The sequence below is a fragment of the Leishmania mexicana genome, chromosome 34 (assembly GCF_000234665.1).
Source record: "Leishmania mexicana MHOM/GT/2001/U1103 complete genome, chromosome 34".
NCBI lineage: Eukaryota > Euglenozoa > Kinetoplastea > Trypanosomatida > Trypanosomatidae > Leishmania > Leishmania mexicana.
In genome coordinates, this window is record NC_018338.1 from 1,801,950 (window position 1) to 1,828,459 (window position 26,510).

At 55.3% G+C, this 26,510-nt stretch overlaps 5 protein-coding genes across 5 annotated transcripts; all 5 read left to right on the forward strand.

Annotated features, from left to right (window-relative positions):
• Positions 1–2,063: 2,063 nt before the first annotated feature.
• Positions 2,064–5,162, forward strand: LMXM_34_4950 (conserved hypothetical protein; the record flags this gene model as incomplete). The annotated part of the gene is made up of 1 exon (XM_003879440.1): positions 2,064–5,162. One exon carries the CDS (start codon positions 2,064–2,066, stop codon positions 5,160–5,162), a length of 3,099 nt encoding a protein of 1,032 aa, XP_003879489.1.
• Positions 5,163–9,146: 3,984 nt separating this feature from the next.
• LMXM_34_4960 (conserved hypothetical protein) lies at positions 9,147–9,773 on the forward strand (the record flags this gene model as incomplete). Its single annotated transcript, XM_003879441.1, has 1 exon — positions 9,147–9,773. The coding sequence occupies one exon, from the start codon at positions 9,147–9,149 to the stop codon at positions 9,771–9,773; it is 627 nt and encodes a 208-aa protein (XP_003879490.1).
• Positions 9,774–10,804: 1,031 nt separating this feature from the next.
• Positions 10,805–11,851, forward strand: LMXM_34_4970 (conserved hypothetical protein; the record flags this gene model as incomplete). The annotated part of the gene is made up of 1 exon (XM_003879442.1): positions 10,805–11,851. One exon carries the CDS (start codon positions 10,805–10,807, stop codon positions 11,849–11,851), a length of 1,047 nt encoding a protein of 348 aa, XP_003879491.1.
• Positions 11,852–15,280: 3,429 nt separating this feature from the next.
• LMXM_34_4990 (conserved hypothetical protein) lies at positions 15,281–16,432 on the forward strand (the record flags this gene model as incomplete). The annotated part of the gene is made up of 1 exon (XM_003879443.1): positions 15,281–16,432. The coding sequence occupies one exon, from the start codon at positions 15,281–15,283 to the stop codon at positions 16,430–16,432; it is 1,152 nt and encodes a 383-aa protein (XP_003879492.1).
• Positions 16,433–20,004: 3,572 nt separating this feature from the next.
• LMXM_34_5000 (conserved hypothetical protein) lies at positions 20,005–20,847 on the forward strand (the record flags this gene model as incomplete). The annotated part of the gene is made up of 1 exon (XM_003879444.1): positions 20,005–20,847. One exon carries the CDS (start codon positions 20,005–20,007, stop codon positions 20,845–20,847), a length of 843 nt encoding a protein of 280 aa, XP_003879493.1.
• Positions 20,848–26,510: the final 5,663 nt, after the last annotated feature.

Genomic DNA, 26,510 nt, shown 5'->3' on the forward strand with positions numbered 1-26,510 from the left:
CCGTGCGCGTGTGCTTCTCGTTTTATTTTGCTTTTCTTTGTCTGCTCTCTCTCTCTCGAATGAGTTCCTGCCGGTCGTCGTAGTCTTTCTTCGTATTTACGCCTCTCATCCTCTCGTCTCCCTTTCGACCATTGCGCATTCTTCTTTTTTTGCTTCTGCCATTGAGGTGGGGGCCTTCACTCAGGTCAGAAACCTGAAAAGAGAGAGATCAAGCGCGTGTCACGTGAAGGGAGAGATAACGCGACTCAGAAGGCCAGAACAGCGCCAAAAGGCACGGAATTCGTGCTGACAAGCGTCAGCCAGAGAGGCATACTTTTCCACGTCTTTGCCTCATTCCGTTTTTTTTCCTTTGTTGTTGTCCGTCGTTCGTCCACGCGACTTCCCTTCTCTTCTCACCATCTTTCGTGCTCGGTGTTTCTTTCCTGTGCTGCTTGTCAGTTTTGTGCTCGCTCTAGCACTCTTCGCACACATACACACGCAAGCGACGTCGTCAGGCTGTCTGATCAGATTCCCACTCATTTCGGTCTGCTGTTGACAACGAGCAGGAAATCTGCCCACACCCAACCATCAGTCACACACACACACACACACACACGCTTTCTACACAACTCGTTTTCGACTCTGACTCGCGGCCACGTGGAGCGCTAGTTGACATACACTCTCCCCTCCTCTTATCTTTCATTTCTTGTGTTACTAAGTTCTAGCAAGCTCTCTCTCTTTCCATTTGTTTTTACGTTTGTGATTGCCTCTGTTTTCTCTATATATATTTGCACGTTTGTTATATATATCTATATATCTATATATATATATATTTATATATTATATATATAAAGTATCTTTTTTGTGTGTGTGGTTGCTCCTCCTTCCTTTAGTCGGTGTGTACGTGTGCGTAGCATTAGCGCCTCGCTTAGCCGCCCCCGCAGTCTTTTTTTTCTTCAACGTTTTCAGATTTACCGTCTCGAGATTCTCTTCGCTCCTGCCAGTGTGTGTGTGTGTCTCCTGCGCTATATTTTCGTTCCTCAGAAACCGACTCACACTCACACACACTTCCCAAAGTTCTGTGCAGGTCAACGTGCGCACTCCAGTTTGCTTCACAGCGGCCGTCCTTCACGATTCTAGCTACCTTTTTCCCCCCTCACACACACTCCTCATCGCAGGTAGGACACTCACTTCAGGCCGTTTTTGGCGCTACCTTCCTTTCTCTCTTTTCTCCCGCGTTTCAGTTTTCGAGTTGTGACTCGTGTGTGTTCTTCAGTGCGCTTATCTCTTCACATTGTTTTTTTGTTTGTTTTTCGTTCGTCTTCCGTGTTTCGAATGTGTTTCTGTTGTACGAGCAACGGTACTAGCGGATTCACTCACACCCCATTCTCGCGAGAGCTGCGCGCACGAGGCGAAAGCTTGCTAGACACACACCCACACAGACGGAGAAAAGCACGCACACTTATACACAGCCACCCCTGATCCGGCGCACCCCACCACCACCTCTCTGTTACGCTCCTCTGTTTGCCTTCTCCGGCGCGGGTTTCTCTGTTTCTTTCTTGCCTTTCCTGTTTTTGACTTCCTCTTCCTCGCCTCCGATCCCGGGCACCTTTTTTTTCTTGTTTCTCTCTGTGCGTGTGCGTGTTCTTTATCTCGTATCTCTAAGGGACGTTTTCTATTTTGCCTCCATCGCCGTTTGACTTGCGCTTTTTTTTTCGTATTGCTCTTTTGCATCTTCTGCCATCCCCTAGTCTCTCGACGGAACCCTCACGCCTCACCGATCTCCCTTTCTTCCTTACGCAGCTTTACACTCGCCCAGCACAGCGTCAGAGTCTGGCTGGTGTGGTGTGCGCACAGAGAGTGCTTCAGAGGCCGTTCCAGCGCTGGTCTGCACCACTGCTCGTACCCGGGCAGAGGGACAGCCGCGTCTTTAGCTCGTTGCCTTCCGCGGTAACTGACGTGCTTCGTTCCGCCTGAGACAGAATCAGCCGCCCCGTTCTCAGATCCCTCTCTTCGTCCCTGTGTCCGCGTTCGCGTATCCTGCACGAGGGGGGGGAGATTAGAGCACGCTACGCACTGCGCACATGTCCGGCTTGGATTCCCATGGCAAGGCCATGGGCGAGGCGCCGTCAGATAGGCAAATGAGCCCCTCGTCTCTCACCGCTGCATCACAAGCCACCCCCAACCCGGCCGCAGCGGACGGTGGCGCTGCCGCCCATGTCGGTGGCTCGCCTGCGGATAACGAGATGGACGAGCACGTGCCACCGGTCATTGCGCACGTCCGCAAGAACTTCGGCGTGCTCGCCCCTACCATTGAGCCCTTCATCTACCGTAGCGGTTGCCTCAACAAGTCAGTGGTAGACGTGTACAACAACCTGTCGCGCAACTACATTGCCATTGTAGACGCTGCCCTCAAGCAGGTAGGGTTTGAGGAGTTCACGATGCAGATGCAGATCATGCTGACCCAGATCCTGTCTGAGGAGTTTGGCGAAGACACGGAGTACCTCGTCAACACCATCCTCACCTACACCGGCGCCGACTCCCTGTTCGTCTCTCTTCTCTCCAAATCTATGCTGGACCAGGTCATCACGTACGCGCAATCGATCATGAGCGGCAACATGTACGGCATGAGCTACAACATGCAGAGCGGCGGAGGTGGCGGTGGTCGCGGATCTGAGGGTGCCGGTAATAGCTACTACCGTGGTACCCAACAGCATCACGGATACCGTGGTGTCGGTGAAAACGGCTCATCGCGCGATCTTCGCGGCAGCTCTGTCACCGCCAGCCCTTCTCATCACGATGGGGCCGCACCACAGAAGCCGTACCGCAGCAGCGGCCTCCCACCCCACTCCAACGACCCAGGGAAGGAGCGCAGCAGCGATGATTTGAGGGCCACTGGCGATGTACCCTCACAACGCGAGGAGAGTCGGGATTGGGGGGGAGGCGTTTCAGTGCCGACTCGCGGCGCTACTGTGACGGGGGGGGTCCACGTAGATTCTGGTGTTGGTCCCCGCAGCGGTGCCGCTCCTATGAGCGGGATGGGCGCAGGTGCGGCTAGTCGGACAGAGGTAACCGTCAGCCGGACCATGAGCGAGACTGCATCCGGAGCAGCAGTAATGCCACGCCACACGCACCATCACTTCTCCTCTTCTACAGCGGCCGCCGCTCCTGTCGCTCCCGCCGCTCCTGCCGCGAAGTCGTCGTCGATGGAGCGAGGTGGGATGAGCGGGGCTCCGCAGCACAACCTCCTACCCCCGCGAGCCTCGCCGGCGAGCAGCCAGCCGCGCGTGCCCACGCTAGGGGCGCCAAGCGTGTCGCACGCCACAACCACCTCCTCGATGCCAACGATGGGACGCGGGGGAGCGGGCATCCCGATGCACCACCATCACCATCACCTGGGCATTGGCGCAATGGCAACCAACAGTGCCGCGGCCAGCGACTGGGCAGGCAATAACAGTACATCTGGGCCCGCACCAAACATCAACGTCGCTGGACAGCGCACCCTGACCCCCCCAACGCCGCAGTCCGCATCGATGCAACAGCATCAACATCAGCATACGCAGCAGCAAGCCCAGCAACAGCTGCCGCAGCCGCTGCAGCCGACGCGCACCATGAACATTCCCGCCCCTTTGAGTGTGCAGCGCCGCACGGAAAAGAACGCGGCAGCAGCAGCCGCAGCTGCTGCTGCCGCCGGCGCCGCGCCGGCGGCGGCACCCGCGAACGGCAGCGCGCCTGCCAATTCGTCTGGCCCCAATAGTAGTAGTGCGGCTGTAGAGGGAGGAGTTCCGTCACGCATCATGTCCGCGCCTCTCGGCGGGAGTGCAAACGTTCCGGCGCCGCGCGGGGCGCAGTCGCTCGTCCATCACCAACACCACATGCCTGTCTCTCACCACCATCACCATCACCATCATTTCGTCGCGCCCCCGCCCGCGGTGACTGCAGCTGTGCAGCCGCTCTCCGCTACGCACTCGCCGCTAGCTTCCGAGGAGCGTGTTGCAACCATCTCCGTCGCTTCCACGGGCTCGCCGGCGCCGGAGACGAATTTGCCCGCTAATCAGCCCTCTGCATCGACCCCAGCCCCGGTCAGGTCCCCTCCTGCCACCACTGCCCCGACGACTTCCGCACCACCACCAGCGTTGCGTGGCCTAGGCCGCATCCCCTTGCACCATCACCATCATCATATGCACTTGATGGTGAATAAAGTAGATGCAGCCTCGGCGCCGCAACGGCAGCCGCAACAGATTCCTGCGACGTTGCAGCCGCAAGCACAGTCGCATCTGCCGCAGCCGCAGCAGCGTGTGGCCACCGCGATCGACGTGCATGACCAGCAGCAGCAGGAGCGAACGAACGCCGCCAACGGTCGTTGGCCAAATCAAAAGGAGGAACTGCGAGGCATGCTGCTGACCGCGCGCGTTTCAGAGAGCGCGATCACGTATTTGCTGACGGACGTGAACATAGAGGAGCTGCGAGGCTTGAAGTACGTAGATTTTGAGAAGAAGCTTCGTGGTGGTGTTCCGCTGATGTTAGACCGCCAGCGCATCCGTCAGGTGCTGTCCAGCAACGCTGCTGTGCAGAGTCAGTCGTGCGACAACGATGACTCTGCGACAAGCTCCATCCGCAAGACTGCAACCAATGGAGTAGGCGCAGAGGAGGAGGCGGGCGGGCCTGGACTGCCTCGGCGACCCCCGGCCATTTCCACTGGCGTGCAGAGCCCGGTGACGTCGCACCAGTCCTCGCCTATTAGCAAGGCTGGAGTGCAGGTACCGCAGCCTCGAACGAAGATGCAGCAGCAGCAACAGCAGCAGACGCAGCAGTCTATCAACGGCGGCAGCGCCGTAACCTCGCCAGCGGATGCGAGCATTTCCTCACCGGAGAAGGACTCCGACAAGCGTGAGGGCGGCACCAAGACGGGGAGCCCGACAACGGCTAGCGGTGCACCCACCTCCCCCGTGCCGGCCTCGACTCCGGCGCCTTCCCCCAACAGTAGCTACAGCCCTAGTACTCGCAACGAGGATCCCGAGGATAGCCGTGAAGAGGAGCAGCGACGTGGTGGCGGACGCCGCGGGGGGAAGCGTGGCGGTCTGGGCCGCGGCGGCTTTAACTCATCGCGCGTGTGCAGGTTCTTCGGTACTGCAGAGGGGTGCCAGTACGGAGACAAGTGCCACTACATGCACAGCAAGTGAGCTTCTATAACGGCGAGAGTGGATGGTGGCGCGTTAGGTGTTTCCAGTGACTCTAAGGCTGGCGTAGAGAGGTGCGCCCTCGCTTATTGAATCCCAGTGCTTGTCCCCCTGCTTCTTGTACCTCATACTGCTGGCGGGAACTCTGCACGGCGCTCCCGTTCGACCTCCATTGTTACCTCTCTTGAGCACAAGAGCACACTGCTACGCGCCGCGGAGTGGCCGCTTGTGTGGTGATGTTTGTCGTACAGTTAGTCGGGCATGGCAGGCTTGCTTGAGTATCGGCGAACTTCCTTTCGCGTTGAATTCGTGCCTTTCTCGCTGCGCCAGCCGCGTTTTGGTTGTTATATTCCGGTTGCTCTGCTAGCGTGTGCAGCGCGTGTGGCACGTGCGTCTCTTTCCGGCGTTCATCACCACCACTACCACCCACCACTCCGTCTCTTTGCCGTGTGGCAGTCTCCTCCGTGTCGCTGCGTGTGCTTGTCGTTGCCCTGTGCTGTTAGGTCCTCGACCCACGCACCCGTCTCTTCCTTTTCCGTTTTTTTTTCCTATTTGCCCTTCGGTTTGTACCTTTGTTTTCCCGTCTGTCCTTTCTGTACATTTTTCGTGTACCCTCTTCTGTCTTTGCGTTGTGCTGATCTTTTTTTTTACTTTGTGGGGCGCATGCTGGTGTATCGGCGCGCATGTGTGACCGTGCCTGCCTGCCTGCCTGCCTGCCTGCCTGTCTGCCTGCCTGCGTGTGTGTGCCTCCCTCTCTCTGTGCTGGGTTGTGGGCTCTTCACAAACGGCATATGTTTCTTTTGTATTGTGTCTGGGGTGTTCTTGTGCTCGTGTGCGTCGGGCGTTCCCCCTCTGCTTTGTTGCCTTTTGAAACTGCTGAGAAAAAAAACATATTGCGAGAGAAACAATCACGTAAAACGATGCAACTGCCCTTCTGAGTTGTCTGCCCACCGGCTAGCAAGAGCATCTCGCTCCCCGCCCCCCTTCTCACCCCCCTCCCCTACGCCTTGCCCACTTCCCCACTTGGTTTCCTTTGGTTTACATCAGCACAAGAAACAGAGCCAACGCAGGCCAAATCGAAAAAGCGAAGGCGTGGGGATGTGACGCATGCGTCTTCGTCTCTCCCCTAGTCAAGACAGAATTGGGCAATTTGAGCCGCTGTCCGCGGGTACGTCTGCATATCTTTTTTTTTACGTCTTTGTGTGTGTGTGTGCTCTTCGGTGGATGTCGTCTGTGTTGTCCTCGTTTTTTTTGCTGGTCTTTTTCAATTCTACGTTTATGTTGTGTGTGCGTGTGAGCGCGTGCCGTCTCGAGTTTATCTCATCTGTTTGTTTTGCTGTGTGTTCTCTATGTTAGGCCCTTTAAGTGGCACTCGGGCATATAAATATATAGACACACATGCACACACCATCACCGCTGCCGTCGCGACGACAAACCTGCACACACATATACATATTGCACACACACACATGCACACACGTAGGTGCTCTCTTTCTCTCTCTCTGGATAGACGCACAGCGATGCACTGCTCTGCGTCGCATTTTCGTACACATGTGCATAAACTCCCACACATGCAATCAAGCTCGCTTATTGTTCTATATTGTGTTTTTTTTTGCCTTTTGCCTACCTTTCACCACGGACGCGTGGTACATCTCCCTGTAGGGACGAAAAATGACGAAGATAACAGCAAGAGACTGGTGATACTGACACCCCCGGCCCATTTTTTTCTCTGTTCCTCGTTCTCTCTGCTTCTATGAATTTCGACTTTGGCGTATGGACGCGGTGAAGGTTGAGGGAGGAGTTTCTCATCTGCATCCGTGCCTCCACACATCCGTATGCATTTTCATTCGTTGACACGCTCTTCTTGTTGGCAGATCACTGCGCACACGAGGGGCGAGAGAAAGACGGGGAGGGAGGCGAGATGTATCTGCACCTCCTCACCTTTCCCTGCCACCGCTGCTCCCAACATCATGGGCTTGTCTCTGTTTGTATTGCATTGTTGGTTTCCGGGCTGCTCAGTGGCGTCAGTGCATTCCCTGTGGTACTCCCTCCTCATGATTTGTATGGCTCTGTCCATGGAGGGCCCCTTCTCACTCGCTGTAGTTTCGTGGGCTGCTCTCTTGCTCCTGTTTCTCACCATCTCGCAATGCCCGACGCACAAGGTGAGGGCATCCGAGGAGCTTTCTTACCCACTGCGCCAACGCGCTACCAAGTGCACCACAACAGACGTCTGTCTGAAGAGAGCAGATATGCGGTGCACTGCAGAAGCCGCGGAAACTTCGACTGGGCTGTCAAACTCTCTCTCCTGAGCTCTCCTCGCATCACCTACAGGCTTTGTGATCTCGAGTCGGCCTTCTCTCGCGGACGCGATGGCAGCAAGAGGCGCATCAGCGCCAGAGAACGATGACGTGGTGTGTTTTGTTCGACTTCTGCCAACTTACTGCTTCATCCTCCGACGTGCACACAAGCGCGGTTTCCTTCGTATGCGTGTGGAGTGTGTCTGTGGCGCCGCGCTCGCAGGTTGCCTAGATACTCACGGACACCGACTCAAGGATGTTCCGCATTCGCATCCTAGATGTTTGGCACGCGAGTGGAAAGCTTTCATTTTGCCCCGCCCACCCCCGACGCCACCCCAGTACGAGCCGGTTCATCTTCTTGTCGTCGTCGTTTTATCACTGCGATATCCAAACGTAAAGGTGCCCACGTGTGTGTGTGTGCGGGCGTTTTTTTCTCTTGTCTTCCGTGTTTTCCTCTCGCCTCTTGTCTTGTTGCGTATTGCCTCTCTAAATTGCGTGTTTCAAACGAACAAGCCAACAACGCCCCCTCCTCCTCCTCCTCCACAAAGAAAATAAAGGGATACACATAAAACCTCCCCACCCCCACCCACCCGACTCCTCGAACACCACCTGTAGCACCAATGCATTGTCACCTTTACTGAAGAGGTCTTTGGCAAGAAACCTAAAAAAAACTTTTAGCAGAAGGAAGCAAAAAAAAGCAAGGCAAAGAAAAACGCGTGACACACGCACACAAAATAGAAGGGAGGGGGGCACAGACACTCGAACCAAACTGGTGGCAGAGCTGCTTGACCGTGCCTGCGCGCTAGGGCAATACACGTGGTGTGTTACAGAAGAGCACCATGAGTAGACTTTTTGTCACTCCGCTCTGCAGCGCGCCTCCTCCCTCTCCTTCGGCTCGTTACATCCTCTTCAGTCGTGCTCCACGTCTAGAGTGGTGTGGTGTCCGAGAACAGGATGGGTGCGAGCTAACATTGCGTTGGAGTCTTCCAATGCTATCTACGTTTGCCGATAACCTCGGTAGTGCCGGTGTGGCGGAGAGCAGCACTGCTACACTACCGCTCTGCTGCAAGGTATCTCACCCGGGTCTCTGTCCTTATTCTCTCTTTTGGCCTGTTTCTTTTGCCTCGCCATACGGAGGTGACGTCGCATCTTCTACGGTTCCATCGCCCCCGCCATTTGCATTCTGCCTCTCCTTCAACGTCCGTTTCTTTGGGGGGATGGAGGAGCGGAGCGTCTCACCCACAGCCAAACAGAAATCCCAGAAGCGCTTCCAAGCGTAGAAATACGCGCACCACTTGCAAGCAGCTTCTCCATCGCAACATTATCATCTGTTTTCCACCCTTTTTTGGTTGTTAGGTGGCCATACACCAAAATCAACATGAGCTCGCTGCCTGCCGCTGCCACTGCACCTGTCGCCGCCTCCAGCAGTCCTCCTGGATCACCCAACGACCCTACGGCACCCGGTTCGCCGACCAACTGCTCCCTCCTTACCCCTTCGGCAGTGCTGTCACCAAGCCCTTCAGCGCCTCTTACATCGGAGACAGGTGCTCTTACCGTCGGTGCGACTTCAGGTACTGGCCAGCTCACTGATGGTTCCCTAAAGCCCCTCTCAACCGACTTGACAGCGAACAGCGGCGCTGTCGGCGCAGCCACGACGTCGTCGTCGTATGCGAACGCGCTCAACAACGGTATGGGCACTGGGTATGGGATGGGTAGTGGGTACGGTGTGGGCATGGACCCATATGGTATGGGCGGTATGTACGGCGGTTACGGTGGCTTCGGCATGGGTGGGATGTATGGGGGCCTTGGAATGATGGGCATGGGTGGGATGGGCATGTACGGCATGGGCATGACCCCCGAAGCGCAGCGTGCACAGATGATGATGTTCATGACGAGCCGCATTATGGAGCTGTGGGGTATGTTTTCGCAAGTTATGCAGATGACGCTCGGGAGCGCCGTTCAGTTTGTTGGCGAGTATGTCGGCATCAATCAGCGCATGGGGCAGCTGGAGGAGGAGAACCTGAATCATGAGGAACGCTACATGAGCCGCAAGTACGAGCTGCGCAAGGCCCTCTCCAATATTCCGCGTGAGCAGCGGTATGTACCGAAGCGACTACGAGTCCGCAAGCCGAAGCAACCTTCTTTTCTCCGCAGCTTCATCCTTCGCCTGCTTCGCCACGTCGCCCTCTTCGCAGCCGCCTACTTCCTCTCGAAACGGATCGCGTCCTGGGCGATGACCCGCTCCGGTGGGAAACTTCTACAAACGTCTGCGTCCGAGGCACTGGTTTCTTTGGACGCTTCCAATATTCGCTTCTGACACGCAGCCTCGGCACACATTCGTCAATGTTGAAGAGGAGGGGCATGGGAACTGATGACCGGTGTTCCTTCGCTGCAAGGGAGTGACCCAGACAGCTTTATCACAAGGGCCTTGCTCTTTTTTTTCTGGCTTGCTTTTTTTATGCTTGCACTGGCGCACCTACTCTTTCTCTCTCGTCACTCAGCCCCCCCCCCCCCCGATCCCTCCGCCTCTCGGTGGACCGACGCAGCGATCGGGATGGAGGTGGGCTAGGGCTGTAGCGCTGGCATTGGCGTACACGGTGCTGGCCGTGACACACAGTTTTGCCGGGTCTTTGTCATTTATACGTGCTGGGCCCTTGTCGTCCCCTTCTGCATTTTAAACTCTTCTGTTCTTTCACTGTTGTGTGTGCGGTCCTCTCCGAAGGCTGTGCTGCCGAGTGCACCAGGCGGCAACCGTATTAAGAGGCGTGGAAGGGACACACACACACGCACGTCCCACACACCAAAGCCAAACGGAGAGGAGGGCGTCTTCACTGCCGGCGGCACAGCGAGCAGCGGCTCTCGGAAAGATGGAGCCACGTGGCGGGGGTGCATGACCGCAGCGATGAAATCGACGACCCGGCGCTCCCCTTCCCCCACCTCCTCCTCGAGAAGGTCTAGGGCGAAATAGATCGCAGGCCTCTCCACATGTCTCGGTTGTGTGTGATGGACTTCACTGGCACCTTCGCTTACTGCCGTCCCCGTCACCCCTCGATGGATCTTGTGTGCGCAGTGCGCCCCGGACGGCGGTATAGGATACTGGTCACTGACAGCTATGGAAGACGGGTGTGCGTTCCCGACTTTCCTTTCACCTTTCCCCTTCTCCCGCAATTTGTACGCTATGCATGTGTGCCTCACAGCGGGCGAGTGAAGCGGTCACATCAATCCTGACTGCTGTGACCACGCCACCTAAACGAACGCCATTCGCCATTGTCTTCTGAACATCGCGGCCGACTTTAGCCACGCTAAGCAAGTGCAGCACCACCTTCACGGAGGAGTTTGTGTTGAGAAATGAGCGCGGGTGCGAAGGCATTCTTCAAAAAGGCGGGCTTGCCGGCCATCGGCTTCGGCATCGGCTGGGGAGGCTTCACGGTTGTCGAGCAGAACGGCTTGCTGAGCGAGCCGATGCAGCGCTGGCTCAACCTGCACAATCTCAAACTGCAGCTCTACACCCAGCGTCTGCTGCCGACCTCGGTGGTGGAAAAGTACGGCTACCCAGAGGACAGGCTGCGCTCCATAATTGAACTCCTGGAAAAGGGTTACAATGTGTCTGAGGTGGCAGAACGCATGACCTTTGATGAGGTCTTGAGGCAGTGCGCCGTGCCGGAGCAGGTGGCGTACCTGGAGGAGCACGCGGCGGAGGAGATTCCGTACTTTTACATTGCAGACATCTTTCATTCCTGGGCGAACCTGAACGTGAACAGCTTTGTCCGTCAGCCGCCGCAGTCGCCCGGGGAAACAGAGACGGACGCTACGACCTCCACGTCAGCTGTCGCGAGTGCTGCCACGTCTCCCCCACTTGTCCTCCGCAACGATGACGCGTTTGACTCGGAGGTGCTGTGTAGCTCGCTGTGGGAGAAGATGATTCACAGTGTCATCCCATTCGACGTGAGCATTCGTGCCCTGTGCGTCTTGGCTGTGAACAACCGGGCCAATGCGCGGCGCCTGGCGCGATTGTCATCGCCGGAGCGCGTGGCCGAGCTGTACAGCGAGTACATGGACAAGATCCAAGTGGATCAACGGCAAGGCATCGGGCCCGATGTGGTGTCCCCCGAAGAGGTCACCGCCGCCACACTTTTCTTTCTGCGCGCCGTCAACGACGCCTTGGTTCACAGGCGGTGGATTCCGCTGCTTGGGGTATTCAGACCAGACCCGTACCCACTTGCACGTAAGGTGTCGTCCGAGTCGTGGTGCCGTGCCTTTGGCAACCTTACCCCAGCAGTGACAGGCGCGACGTCCGAAACGGCGGTGGTACTCGCAGACGTTATGAATGAGCGGCTGCGATGCGTCGAGCTGCGTAAGGTCGTGACAGCGCCGTTACAGTCCTTGGCTTCTTGACATCGACAGCGCGGGAGTGCACCGGCTGGTATGCGTGTTTGTGGGTGTGCGATGTCCGCTCACACCGAGGGCGCGTTCTAGGGTTATTGTGTTCGTTGCTGAGCGCGTATTGAGCTGCGATTCTGGCATCCTCCCACAGATCTGAAAGCAACGGGACCACCCGCAATACACCGGAGCTCAAGTAGGCGGAGGCTACCCGTCTCCGCATGATACTGCTTTCTTGCTACACGGTTGCCGGCGAAATGGTTGCCGACCCCGCATCAGCGCTGCCGCATGCTCTCGCTCTCTTTCTGTGAACTCAAGGACTGATCTCCGGCCCGTGTGTCTCACAACGCACTTTGACATCTCAATGGCTTCTTTTAGTGGTCTCTCGCACACACACACACACACGCCCCTCCGAGCACGCGCTCACCGCCTCCTTTGCGAACGTCGTCGTCTTCGTCATCCGCTTCAGAGCTCACTGCAATTCACCACGGAGGCGTGTGCGTGCGTGCGTTTGTGCGCGTGTGTGCATCGGTGCTCTTGCCCTATGCGTACATCACTGTTTCACTACTCCTACTATCCGAGCACTAAAATATTGCCTCTCTCCTTGAGCACCTCTGAACGCTTCGGCTTCTGCGGTCACTTAGGGCTCCCCGCGTAAGGGCCACCCCCTCTCCTCGTGAGCACCGAAAACTGAAAGCACTGTCTTAACACGCACACAAGCCCGCTATCTCTTCTGTCCCTCTCTCTTGGTTGCAGAGTTAGCTTGTCGTAACCACTGTGCTCGTGTTTGCGCCTGTTGTCGCCGACGTTGCGTCTCCTTGAGCGCTCCTGCTTTTTTTCGTTCTCTTCTCATACCCCCGACACGTGGCCCTGGCCGTTCAGCAAGTGACCAATGATGCTAAACAACGAGCCCTCTCCGGCGGTTAACGTACAGCCGGCGCTGGCGGCCGCCTATCAACGCACCCGCCTGAAGGCCAACGCGGTGCTCCTGCGCTACGGACACATCATTCCTATTGTGGCGGTGGCTTTCTGCCTTATCCTCTCGACTTCGATCTCTATTCAGCGCGAGATAGCCTACAGTCGAGCCGCAGCGCAGACAACGACGACAACAACGACGACGACGACCACGACGACAACCGCGGCTCCGGCGGCACCCAACATGACGTCCAAGATGGAGGACAGCAGCACAAGTGCACCAAGGACGTAAGGCTCCACATCGATCACGGCACGTGCCAAGGTATCCATTACTCAGATACCTTCCACTACAGATTCTGAAGGTGATGGCACTCTCCCTCCTCCCAACACACACACACATGCCCACCGAGTGGCTGTGTATACATGTGCTTGTCTTCATTTCACCCAGTACTTGATACATGGCGCAGCAGCGTTCTTGACAGGCTTTCTTTTGTATGTGGCGCACTCGCGGAGTCTGTCGGAACTTCTGTTTGCGCTCGCGCACGAACGCGTCGGTTTGTGGCGTGCTAGCCGCCACCGCGGCGGGGCTTCTCTCGACGTCTTCCCATCCCCTGTTTTGTGCTGCACTGGTCCGATGGTCTTCCTTGTTGCTGTGGCCCCTTTTAACTGTTCTCTCCTCTGTCTCCGTTTTGCCTGCGGCCTTTCGCATGCGCTGCCTGCGTTTCCCTTTCCATTTTCGTAGATGGGTATGCACCTCAGGAGAACTTCTCTCGGTGTCATGAGGCATACGGCGAAGGAAAGAGAGAGTAAGGGCATGCGCGTGACCACGATAAGAGAGGCGGTAGCTTTGTGCCGCCTCCGTGCTCCCCACGGTCTGCGTACTTGCTCTATTTCTCTCATTGCTGCATACATGTGGTTGCCTGACGCCTAACCCCTTTCCTCCACTACGAACTGTCGTCGTGTGTGAGCGGTGCAATGTTTCCTGTTTGCCTTCGTTGTCGGTCTTTCTTTTTTTTTCGTATCGTTCAACTGCCGCGTAGCCCCCCCCCCCCTCCAACGCCATATGCGGCATATGCGTGTGGGGATAAGCACGGCTTTGCGAGGGCAAAGTTCGAGTTTTGGGGGTGCCCCCCAAAAAAAGGAAATCAAATAAAACGCTGTTCCTTTTTTGTTTCATGGCTCTCTTGTGGTGCAGCTCCCTGCTCACCTTCGGCATCGGCATCGGCAGCGCCGCTTGTGCCGAAACGACAGAGGTCCTCTAGAATGCTGGGAAAAATGCGGGCTGGGACCTCTCGTGTCTACCTTGTCATAACCTGAAAGCCTCTGATGCTGGCGTGTTCTGTATGCATGGAACTTGCCCCTTTGCTGGAGCGTGCCCACGGTTGAAAAAATGTGGTCGCCTCAACTCCCTTCTCCTCCTCCTCTTTTTTTTATATCATCCTCTTACACACACACACACACATGCATGCATGTTCGGGTTTCTGCTCTGTATAATGGGCCGATCCATCTCCCTCTTTCTCCCTCTCACGTCTCTCAGTGACGGTGAATGCTTGTTACCATTTCCTCTTCGAAAGCACTATAATACATATATCTATCATCACTGCGACCGTCAACACCAGCGAACAGATCACCCAGAGTACCATCCGTGTGGCACCCTTAGCATACGTCTGCGAGTGCTCCACGCCAATACGTCTCACCACAGTTCAACAGTCGAGCACGCACCAGTACACATCCACGCACGCACACGCACAGACACTCAAACACCCACGGCCGCATAGGACAGGTCGTTCCCCTATAACTGTTTTGTGGCTGTGACGAACACTGGGTTCAGTGACGACGCAAGGAACGCTTCCCTCACCCTTCTCGTTTTCTTCTCGCTCGGCTGCTGCTTTCTTCCTTCTGCCATTGAACTCATTTTTTTTTGTTGGTTTTATCTTTGAGTCGTTGTTGTTTTAATTTTGGGGTGATAGTCTCCTCTTATTTTTTTTTGGACGTGCGCACGTGTGTGTTTCGGGTTGCTTCATTACACCTCTAGATTTAGCGTTGCCGTCACTCACGTTTTTCCACCTTTGCATTCTGTGCGTGCGTCCCTCACCCTTTCCTTTTCAATCCCTTTATCATTCCTCACCTCTCGCTAACTCTCTCGTTCTCTCCCTCTCTGTATGTGTGTGTGTGTGCCGTGGGTGCGTCATTACAATTGTGCTGGCGACGTGGCGTTTTTGCTTTGTTCTCTTTTACTTGCTGCTCTGGGTTTATTGTCATATGTATCCAGCAGTCGTTGCTGTCAGTCCCCATCTCTGTTTTCTTCGCCTCCCGTGGTCGAGCTTCTCTCGCTGTTCTCTCCTCTGCCCTGCCAGCGCTCTTCTGACCTTTTTTGCACCCACGTACCAATTTCACCTCGGCAAAAACGTCGTGCTCGAGCCCCTACAGTAGCGGCGCAGAGGTGCCGTCATCTTCGCCGTCGGTAACCCCAACTTTCAACAGCGAGTCACTACTACTTTCAACGACTCCCCTCTTACCACGAGTCCAATGACGAGTCACGTGACAGTGCACGATGTGGGCGGCGATGAAGGTGTTGAGACCGGCCTCGTGCCGTGGTACAAGCAGCCGCTACCCTTGACTACGCAGGTGATGCGGTTTGTACCTTTTCTGCTGCTCACGGTGATGTTCATGGGCGTGGCTATTCTCGTCGCGAACTCACGTATGCCGGACCCCCAGGAGGTGCGCCCGCTGCCCGATCTTTTTCTCGAGTGGATTCCGAAAGTGACGCTTCTCGAGAGCGGCACCGACGTTATTATCTTTCTCCTAAACGCTACGACGGTGATGGTGGGATTCAAGGTGTTTTTGCTGGAGCGACATATGAACGGTCTGCCTAGTTTTACCTTCCTGGCGGGAATTCCGAAAATCGGCTCCTTTCTGAACCGCATCGTGTTTGGCGTGCTCGACTCGGGGCGGCGTCCCTTTCCGCTGAAGAATGTCTTCTCGATTATGACGATTCGCTTTCTGACGTCGTACGCCGTAGTGATGGTGTTCCGTGCTTTTGTAATCATGGGGACGTCGTACCCGGCAACCGACAACCACTGTCAGAATCCGCAAGTGATTGAGCATCCGGTACTCAACGTTATCCTAACCCTTGTCACACTGGGCAGTGGTGCGATCCACTGCGGCGATCTGATGTTCAGCGGGCACACGATGATCCTCAGCCTCGCCTTCATTCTAGCATGGGACTACAGCCCTTTTCTGCACCCGTGGGGGGTGCGTGTGTGGGCGTCTGTGCTTCTGCCCATCAGCTATTACTGTATCCTTGCCTCTCGTTCCCACTACACGGACGACATCCTGGTGGCGATGTACGTGATGATCGCGACGTATAAGATCATCGAACACGCAGAGACTGGCGCGCCGTGGCAGATGCAGCTGCTGATTCGCTGGATGCCTTGGCCAGGCGCGAACACGATAGAGGAGATGTGCGCGGAGGAAGAAGTTGTGATTGTTCAAACGCCTACAGAAGACTCGACTGATGCGTCGGCTGTTGTGCCTGAGCGCGAAAACTCCATCAAGAAGACACCTCCTGTGCCAACTGTGACGGGTGGTTCTAGTAGTGGTATACACGTGTTGAGGATGCAAGACTCACCCAACATCGAAGATCTGCACCCTGGTGTGCGCGAGACGGCACAAGGGTGACACAGGACCTCGTCGCCCCACGCAGAATGCCCCTTTCCCGTCATTTGGTGATTTCTGCTTGCAAAGATCGGTGCAAGACTATGCACTGCTCGATGTTTCTGATGCTCACGGCAGCGAGTGTACACGAAACCTCACTTGAGCACGGGCTTTTGAATTTTGTTTTTGTTGTATTGCGTGCAGAGGTGTCTTGTCGGCTGACACCGCCGCCTTTCTGGTCCCTCTCTCCCTCTCTCCTTTTCGATTTTTTTTTCTGTGTGCACGTACGTTTCTGTGTCGTCTAAGGGGGTCTTTGCACTCTTTTGTTGAGCGATTTGTGTGTGTGTGTGTGTGCTTTTTGCTCGATGCTTTTTTCTGCTTTTTTCTTTCTCTTTTCTACGGCTGTATGTGTGTTTGCAGTATCCTACCCGAGGCCCCTCGCTTCTGTGCTGCTTTGGCCGCTCCACAAGTGCAACGCGACTGCTAGAGGCGCCACAGAGAGTGTGTGTGTGAGGGCCTTGGGCACCTCAAAGGCACACCTGCATGTATTTAGATGCATCTATGTGTGGAGATGGAGCACAGGGGTGAAGCAGGTCGTACTGACTTGCACTAAAGAAGTAGAAGTAAGAGCAGAAGCTCGTAATCCTTATTTGTCACTGCTGGCTGGTACCTCTCCACCCCAAAGAAGAAATTCCCTATGCATGAACACACTATCCCTGACAATAAGCATGGACTTGGGTGATTCTTGTCCGTGTTTTTCTCTGTTCCCTTTCCTCGATGAATTTCCAGACTAGCATTGTAACGAGGGACAAGTAACTCTCTCTCCTTTTTGATGAATTTGAATGAGCTCCGTTTCTGTGCCTGAGTAAGGGGAATGCTTTCTCGACCCTGTTGTTTAAAAACCAAGAAGTCGACAGACACACCCTTGCACGACCGCAGCTCACCTGCCTCTGCGGCAGTGCTGCCAAATCCTGGTTGTCTAGGGCGGACCGTCCTACCCCGTCCCCTCTTTGCATGTGTGCGGCGCGGTTGGCATCGGGCGGAGGCGGTGTCGCCCGCCGTTCGGGGAATAGGGGATGTCAGTCTGGCGTCCGATACCGGTAGCCGGGTCCGTAATCTATGGACTTGGCCTCGGCTCCTCTTACAATGTCCACCTTGCAAGCTTGCAAACTTCCTCGTTATGTTTCAATCTGCAAAGATGAAAGGCAATCCTCATTGAGAGGCGCACGCGACGGGCTAGCGGCGCCAGAATATGTGCCCAGAACCGTTGCCGCATGCCAACCTCCACTCTTGTAGGGGCAATGCCGAACGCTGTGAGGAGAGGAAGGAAGCCCGCCGCCACAGCAGCAACCACACTTGTGTTTCTATTTGTCAGCCGATCCAGTGGTGGATGCAGCGGGCGAGGTCCCAGACCCACTGCTTCACACACAGCGCGGGTGCTGCATGCAGGGGGGTGGAGGCCGCAGCCTCCGATCACCGCACCTATGGGGTGTATTATCCTTACAAGGCATCGCAGTCGCTCCTGACTCTGTGTTTACCTACGCCGCGCCATACACCCACAGTGGCGTAAGGGAGTTTCGGAAAGTGGGAGAGTCTACCAAGAACCCTCTAGGTAGTGAGGAGCTGAGGTGCACGCAACCGCTGCGCATGAGGGCGGTGCGTGTGCGCGAAGCTCTGAAGCGGTCGATGCCCGCATACCCGAGCGCGAGTCTCCACCGTGCTTTGGCAACACCTTCATCCCGCACGTACGCCCCCGGGGCCAAATGCGCAAGACGGACTCTCCGAGCAGGTCTACGCTGTCTTCGTACCATTCGCCTACCCACGGTGACAGCCACCGTTTTGGGTGTAAAGGTGCTCAACGGCCCTCCTGCCCACGGCGCACGCAGCGCCACGCAGAAAGGGCAGAGCAGGTCCTTTGACGGGCCCCACTCGCGCGAGCACACAGCCCCGCACCCGACAAGCCGAGCCCTGGCTACCTCGGTAACCCCTGCATCGTGTCGGCCAGCGTCGCGGATGGGTTGGGGGTCCACGCCGGGAGGGCGGAGGGGCAGCGGTCCTCTTCCAGGCACGTGCGCGAAACGGGCCGCACTCCCCCCCCCGGAAGTGGATAGTGAGCTTGGCCGCGCCGTGATCACTCGGCGCTGTGGGTGGCGGCGTCACCTGTCCTAGGTGAACTCGCGAGGCACCAGGGAAACGCCCCCGGATATCCGTTTGTGCAGTGCCGCATCGTGGTGTCCGTATCGCGCGCGCAGGTCAAGTGTTCGTCACCGCGTTCATCCAGCAGAGTAGCTCAAGTCCTGGGTTAGTTGTTCTCTTTTTGACTACACTGGGTTGTGCGATTGGGCGGCCGCTGGAGTAGCGTGCGGGTCGGATACAACATCGCTGGTCATCTGGCCGAGAACTTCCCGTCTTACGAGGACAGTCGTAGGTACGTTGTCGGGTCTGCGGTGCATCCGTCGAGGAGGGTCACCTCAGCAACGCCACGCCGTCACTCCTGCAACCTCGTCCTCGAGAACAGGGGAGGGCGTATCACCTATACGTGCATCCTTGTGCATGGGCAGGGGGAGGCCGCAGTCCTGCTTCCTTTTTCTTCGCTACATGGGAATGCTGAAACACCCAGAGATTAAGTGCCGTACAGGCTTGTTGGGAGAAGGCGTGGAGTGCATCTCCATCAGAATGCCGACTTGTATCGGTGGTGCATCAGGGAACTGGGCCAACGAGCCGCGACAGCGTAGTCCAGCACGCTTTACTTGCATTGCATAGAGGGCACATTAGGTCGGGAGTCACGCTCGAGGCCACCACAACGCACCGAATGCAGACATGGAGCGGGTGGACGCGCACGTTTGTTGGATTGCCGTGAAGATCTGTCGCCAGCGGGTAGACATGTGATTAGGACTGTGTGTTTGTTTGGACACAGCGCCAGTCCACACCTGTCCCCTGGCACCAACAGTCCGGAACCGTACTCGAGGGCAGGCTGCAGGCTCTTGGCTTCCCCAGAAAGAATGGGCACTAGACCCTAAGGTGCCACATACTTTGATGTGCCCGGTCGGCATCAGAGAAAGGGACACCCCGCGTCTCGTAAAAGTCTGCAACAGCGTCATCTCTCGTTCTCTGCTCTCTCGCCATTTTTTTCGCTCTCGGGATTTCACCGTTTCTCTGTCATTTTGTGTTTCTTTCGCGGCTCTTCGCTGTGATTGGTCACGCTCATTGTCGTGCGTACATCTCCATGTCGTCTACCGCGCTCCACTTTCATTTTCGTCTCTCCCGCGCCAACGCGACCGATCCTGGACACACACACACACATTCACACGCATCTCTCCTCCCTCCTAATACTCCAGTTGTAAACGGCTCCCACTCGTTCTCTCCCGTCTCGCCATCGCCACCGCATCCTTTTTTTTCGTGCGCAACCACAGACTCGTCATCCACGCGGCTGTCCATTCACCAAGTACAAGAGAAAGAAAGCAACAACATATTGAAGCCTCCTCTGCCCGCGCCCCCTCCCTCCCTACGCCTACTTCATCAAACCCTCAAGAGCTGGCTTTCTTACCTTTTTGCCACCATCGCCCGTGTTACCCGCTCACGAAACGCTCACTACCATGATGTCTGCCACCTCTTCTCAACTCTCCGTCTCGTGCGTGAAGAAGCGGGTGAGGGTGTACCGCCACGAACCCTATGCGGCGAGCCTCATCACTCCTGCTTCCCCTGCGGAGGCGGCTCTGGTGTGCTGCCACCAGCGTAGCCTGAAATCGCCTGCTAGCTCTTACGCCACGTCGTCGCCTGCTCGCTCGCTCCTGGAGGCAGCCTTACCCAGCGTACCGACTGCGGCCTACCCGTCTCACCACGCCGCTACCAGCTCAGCCCCGCCAATGCCGATGGCGCACCCCGCGCACACGGCCGTGTGGGTCGCCTTCAAATACGGCCGTAAGCCCTTCGTGACCGCCTTCCAGGTGTGCATTGGTGAGATGGTCATCGTGGAGGGTGACCGCGGCATCGACCTTGGCATTGTCGACGACGCGTGCACGACGCCTCTTCCCGAGAAATTGCTGCTTATTCTCCGTCGCGCCACGGCTGAGGACACGACACAGCATAACAGACGCACCGTGAAAGAGCAGGAGGCGCTGCAGACGATGCGCTCGTTGGCGACGCAGGTGCACTGCCCCACCCACGTGGAGGACGCCATGTTTCAGCTGGACAGCAAGAAGATCACGGTCATCATCTCACGCACCTCGCGCTCCTTTGTGGACTTCCGTCGTCTGCAGCGTGCCCTCTTCGACGTGTACCGCTGCCGAATCTGGTTTGCCTACCTCGACGAAATCCAGGAGACGATGAGCACCGACGTCACCCGGCCTCTGCGCCGCGGACAGCGTCGCTGCGCGTCATCGAACGAAGCGGGGTACAAAAAGATACTTTCGACGACGTCGTGCACAGCGGCAGCGTAAGGGAGATCGAAGGCGTAACCGAAGAAGAAAAAAAACTTCGATCCTCGCGCTTCTGACCGGAGCGAATGATCCCGATCCGACAAGGACACGAGAGCCTCTCCATCAGAGAGAAAGAGGAGAGGGAGATGTGCACACGCACATGTTTCCCACATGGAAATCACGGCTCACGTGAATAGACGGCAAAGAAACAAGGGAGCTCGTTTACACGCGCTGGCCTGCCGAAGTATGCACAGGCTCGAGAGGGAAGGTAAAAGAAGCCCATTGCGCGGTGCACAGCAGCGGCACAAGCACCCGCGCACGATTGCGTGGAAAGAGGAATAAAAAGGCATCTGGGCTTGCTCGTAGGCGCAGCTTTTCTTTTGCCCTCGTCTATCGCTTCTGCTGCTGTCTCGAAGCCGCGTGTGCCTGCCTTCTCCTTCTCGTTTCCTTTCCGTGGAGCTGCTGAGACAGACGTGTGAGCGTGCGTGTCTCTGTGATCTTATGGTGTCTTCGCTCGCTCTATTCTTTGTTGACCCTGTTGACACTGTGTCATCCCTTCAACGCCGTATCGGCGCATACGTGCGTGCGCGTTTGTGATTTACTTCTTTCGAGGTACTTTGTCGCCGTTTTATTCTTCCTTTTAAGCCTTTCCAGCACTTCTTGGCTTCCCCGTACCCTCTTTCTATGCGCGCTGCCCCTCCTCGTTGAGAGTGGTCGAAGAGGAGCGGCGGATACGAGCGTGTCTGCGCAAGCTGTTTTCTTTATTTTTTTGGTTGTTGTGTGTTGGCTCCTCTCTCCCCCTCCCCCTTTGGTTCCTAGAAGGTCTGCTGCATTTCTTTCGCTTTCTTTTATGCTTTTTTTGTGTTTGTGTTTTAGCATCTTCTGCTTTCTTTTTCTTTTTTCCTCCTTTTGTCTGTCTTCGAAAAAAAAATGACTGAAGCAACGATCGTGTCACTTTATGGTGTTGCTGTACGCGTTGATCTCCTTTTCTCCACCTCTTCACCTCACCTCTTATATCTTGTGAAATTCGCGTATGTGTTTGTGTCAGCCGACGCTTCATCATTTTTCTTTCGTGTTTTTTTCCCCGACTGGCGTCCTCGCTGCGCGCTGCACTGTCGCATCCTGTCTGTCTCTGCAAGACTCGTCGCGTTCGGTCCTCCGCCGGCCCGCTCCCCCCCACCCTCCGCATCAACACACCGAGTGCACTTTCGGCATTTTTGTTCTAGAGAAAGGTCATGCGTGTGCGATACAGGGACGGCGTATGGGGAAGTGCTTGAAGAGGTACGCGTCGGAAGAGAGCGAAGGGGAGAAGGAGCCTCGCTGCACATTCTCTGTGGCGGCGTTCGTTGCCCGTCCGCCGTGAATGCTCGTTGCGCGTGAGGGTCTCGAAACCACTTTGCCGGATCCTTTCTGTTAACGAGCGTGATGGGTGACGTACTGGATGGTGCTCGTTCTGTTTGTGCTCCTCCGTGCGTGTGCACGCACCAACACTCGGACTATTCACGCGCCGCTGCAGCCCTCCACACTCGGCGCCATCACAAGCGAAGGACTAGACATGTGTGCGGTCAGGTGGTGTGCACTGTCTCCGAGCTAATGTGTCTGTGTACCTTCATGAGCGCGTGCGTGTGGGTGTTTCTGTGCATGCCTCGCAGTGTGCCGTTATATATATATACATATATCACCGACAAAAATGGGAGGCAAGTTGTGGTCTGGCTTCACATCACGAAGAGGTGCTAGCCTCTTCTGTGAGGGATGATAAGCACCCTGTGATGCTGCTCCTCTCCTCTTGCGGACTTACTCTTTTGCAGTCTCTCTGGGTAGTTGTCGTATCGAGCGATGGCGCGTCTGTGCAAGCGCGTACCGCGCATCATCAAGGCAGCTTTGCGTCGGCGCGTGGCTCTCAACACCTGTTCGTGGTGCCGGTGTGACGATACAACGAAGGAGAAAACCACCAGGCTGTGAAAGGGCGCATCACAAAGTGAAGATATGCCAAAAAAGCAAAACGGTGGCACACCTTCTCCTCCTGTGCCAAGTGACGGCAGTACCCGCGCACCCGTGTTCGAAAACACACACGTGCGCATGCGTCTGTTTGTGAATATCCGTTCATCTTTTTTTTCTCTAACCTTTTTGTTTCCCTTCGTACTTTAGCAGTCTGCATGTCACATTTCTATGTGGCGGTGTAGACAAACTTGTTGAAGTACCCCGCCACTCACCCACCCCCTCTCCTCCTTTCCTTCTTGTTTATCCGGTCCTCTACTGCGACTTCAGTTGTCAGGTGCATGTGCGTTGCCTTTATCCGGAAGCGCCTGCAGCCTTCTCATTCTTCTGTGTCCTTCTCTTCTCGACTTACACACATAGTATGCATTTCTTTTCTTCGAACTTCACACGGTATTTTTCTTTTCGTCTCTCTACCTGACATCGCACGGCCATGAACGAAAGCGAGCACCGAAACCACGACGGACCAGGGAGCTCTTCGTCGCTTCTGTCTTTTCTTTCGCTCTCCGTTGTCCACCCCACCCCCACCCGCTTTCTTCCGTCAACGTGCCCTCCTCATTTTGTGTCGACTGTGTGTGACTCGTTTTTCTTTTTTTCGAATGTGTCTTGAGTCTCTCCCCCCGCGATTTTGTTTTCGGGTTTGCGCACAGGTCTCGCTTTCTCTCTTGTGTCATATTTCCTTTCGTTTTTTTTATTTGCTTTCCGGTCCTGCACGCGCGCCACGTGTCAACCGCCGACGTCCTTGACCACGAAGATGAGCAAGACGTACACATACGCACACATACACATGCACACACCACGTGCCCTTGCTTGCAAGCGAAGACAACCATCTTCACGCCATCATAACTGCACAAGAAGCAGGCATGAACGGCGGTGTGTTTGCTTGGGGATTTTTCTCCTCAGAAGAGCCATGGTGTGTTTGCACATGTATGTGTCTGTGTGTGCATCTTGGAAGAGGTTGGAAGGAAACAGTGCTTCGCTGTGGCGCCTGGCGTGTCTCCCCTTTTGGGGCCTTTTTTCTGTATTTTTTTTTCGCTTGGGTATTTGCCTTCTCCACTCTCTTAGGTGTCTCCTTCCCTTCTGTCTCCTGTGATACAACACGACCTGGAAGTGCACAGGAAGAGCATCGGTGTCTGATGCGATAAACTGGAAAGAAAATGCACACACACACACACACACACGCTCTTTTGTCTTCTTGTCATGGTTCGTGATTTGCTAGTTGGTGTTTTCGCTTTTCTTTCGTGATTGTAGCGCTGCTCTCGCCATTCCTACTCAGCGCGCATTTTTCATCCTTCCTGCTGTCTTACTTGGGCGCTCCTTGGACACGCTTACGTGGACAAGTCGCTGAGTCGCGGGTGTGGCATGTGAACCTCCCTCGCATGTAAGAAACAATCTTGAGTGAAATGATAGGCATATAGCCAAAGCGGAAAAGCGAAGCGTCAAAGTTGAGGTTGGCGTTCGCCAGCTGCTGCTTGGCGCACAAGTGAATCTATTTTCGATGCAGCATCCGACGGTCTGCATATTGTTTTTCTCTTCTTACTCTTCTGCACCCCCTGTACCTGGGTCCATTGTGCACGGAAAAAAAGACTCTGCAGGGGAAAGGGAGCACGCAGGAGAGGGGGAGAGCAGATCGATGCTGTGAAGTGGATACGATGATAGGGCAGTTGCACGGTTACGCGAAGCGCATCAATGCCCCCCCCCCCTTTCCTTGCGTAACGGCAAGCTGTGCCGTGTGCCGAGGCTGTCCCCGTGTTGATGCACCTCGTGAGTGTGTGTGTTTGGATGTGGGTGGGATTTTGTTCTATCTTTTCCTTTGGTGTGTGTTTCTTCACCACCTTTCTTTCGGTGCGCCTATGTACGTGTATGTGTATGTGTATGTGTACGTCTAAGTGTGTATGTGTGTGCGGTTGTTTCCGTGTTCTCCTTGCGAGCCCTCCTCACGCCCCTCTTCCTGTCGCTGACGGCGTTCGGCACTTCTTTAACTGGATCCTGTGTGGCTCACAGGCACTAAAACACAAACACAGACACAGAGTCCCACGCCACATCGAGGCCAATCAGAGGGAGGGGGAGAGGAAGTTATGTGTTTCCTTCTTGGACTATCGTTCACGATCACTGGCTGCCGTGCAGCTTCTCTCTCTCTGTGTACTCGCGACCCTCTCGCACTTATCCTTTGCTGCGGATGCGCGAGTGGTCTGACTTCCTTTTAATTTGGTCTACACCGTTGCAATGAGAGTCTTCTCCTGTGTAAGCGTTCTTTCTTTCATCCAGGGCGGTCTACCTGCTCAACAACAAAAAAAACAAAGGCCTCAGTGCCAAGGATGGTGTTGCTATCTTTTTTTTATCCGCGCTCCCACCCCTCCCTCTCCTTCAATTTTCCCCTGTCCACACTTGTGCAAGCCAGCCGGCACACATGGCAAAGGCGGAGAAATCGTTTGCGGTTTACTTTTACACACATGTAATTATGCTACTGGGTTCACTTGTCTGTCGTCGTCTCCGCTTTTTTTCGTTTGGCCCCTATATTTCACTCATCGACTCTTATCTCCGCCCACGTGCGTGCTCTTTCTTTGACTTTTCTTCGGTGTGCTGCTTGCTTGTCACTCTCGCTGTCTTCCTCTCACCCTCCCCTTTCTCTTTCCTTTCTCTCTGTTGTTTTGCCTTTTATACTTCGCCTGTCCATGTCTCTGTCGGTTGCTGGTTGTTGGTCTCGTGTTTGCCTCCTGTCGCTTCGGACGCTTGTCTCCTTTTCTTTATGGTTATTTTTTTATTCGTTTTCACAAATAACAGTGCTTCACCCTCCCTCCCCTCCCCTCCCCTCCCATCCCGTACGTGTTCTACCTCGTTTTCGTGTGCGTGTGCGTACGTATGTGTGTGTGTGTGTGTGTGTTTTGCTCATCTCTTCACCACCCCCACCTCCTCCTCCCACACACACAAACACAACACTCTTCGTGTGTCAGAGCCAAGAAAAAGTAATTCGTTTTTCTTGCGTGTTTGTTCCTCAGCCCCCCTCTCCCCACCTCCCCTCTTCTCTTACTGCAACCTCTGCGCGGTCGCTCGACTTTGCAACTCGTTCTCTTTTCAAACGCAGCCGAAAAAAAAGAATGAGCAAGGGAACGCGCACCACCCCAGAGACGGGCACACACGTGAAAGCGGAATAGGCGAAACTCATCAGTGAAAGAAAAAAGCAACAACAACAAAGTAACGCAACCACATCTCTCACGTGTGTAGGATGTTTCTCTTTTCCCCCTCTCTCTCGATGTATCTTGTTCTTGTCGTGCGCTCATGCCCTTTTATTGTTTGTGAGGGTCACCAAATCATGCACAAATCACATGTATGCATGTAAAGGAAGGTTAAGAATACAAGTGGAGCCGATAAAAACATCTACCGAGTTGCATCTGTAGTGCTAGTCTGCACTAAAACGCCAGATTGCATCTCTCTACCCCCCCCACCCACACAGACAGACACCTAAGGCAGATGGCAGTGTGACTACGCTCTCTCTTTTTCTACCGCCCCCCTCTCATTCCCACTTCAGGCGTTACCACTGCTTTTCACCTCTGCTGAGGCGACCTCTTAATATGTCCTTTTTCACTTTGGCGTTTCTGTGCTCGTTTTTGACGCCGACGGTGTCTGCGTTCGAGGCTTGACGGACATGCTTCACTTCTTGTGAACATATACACCCCGACTCACCTTTT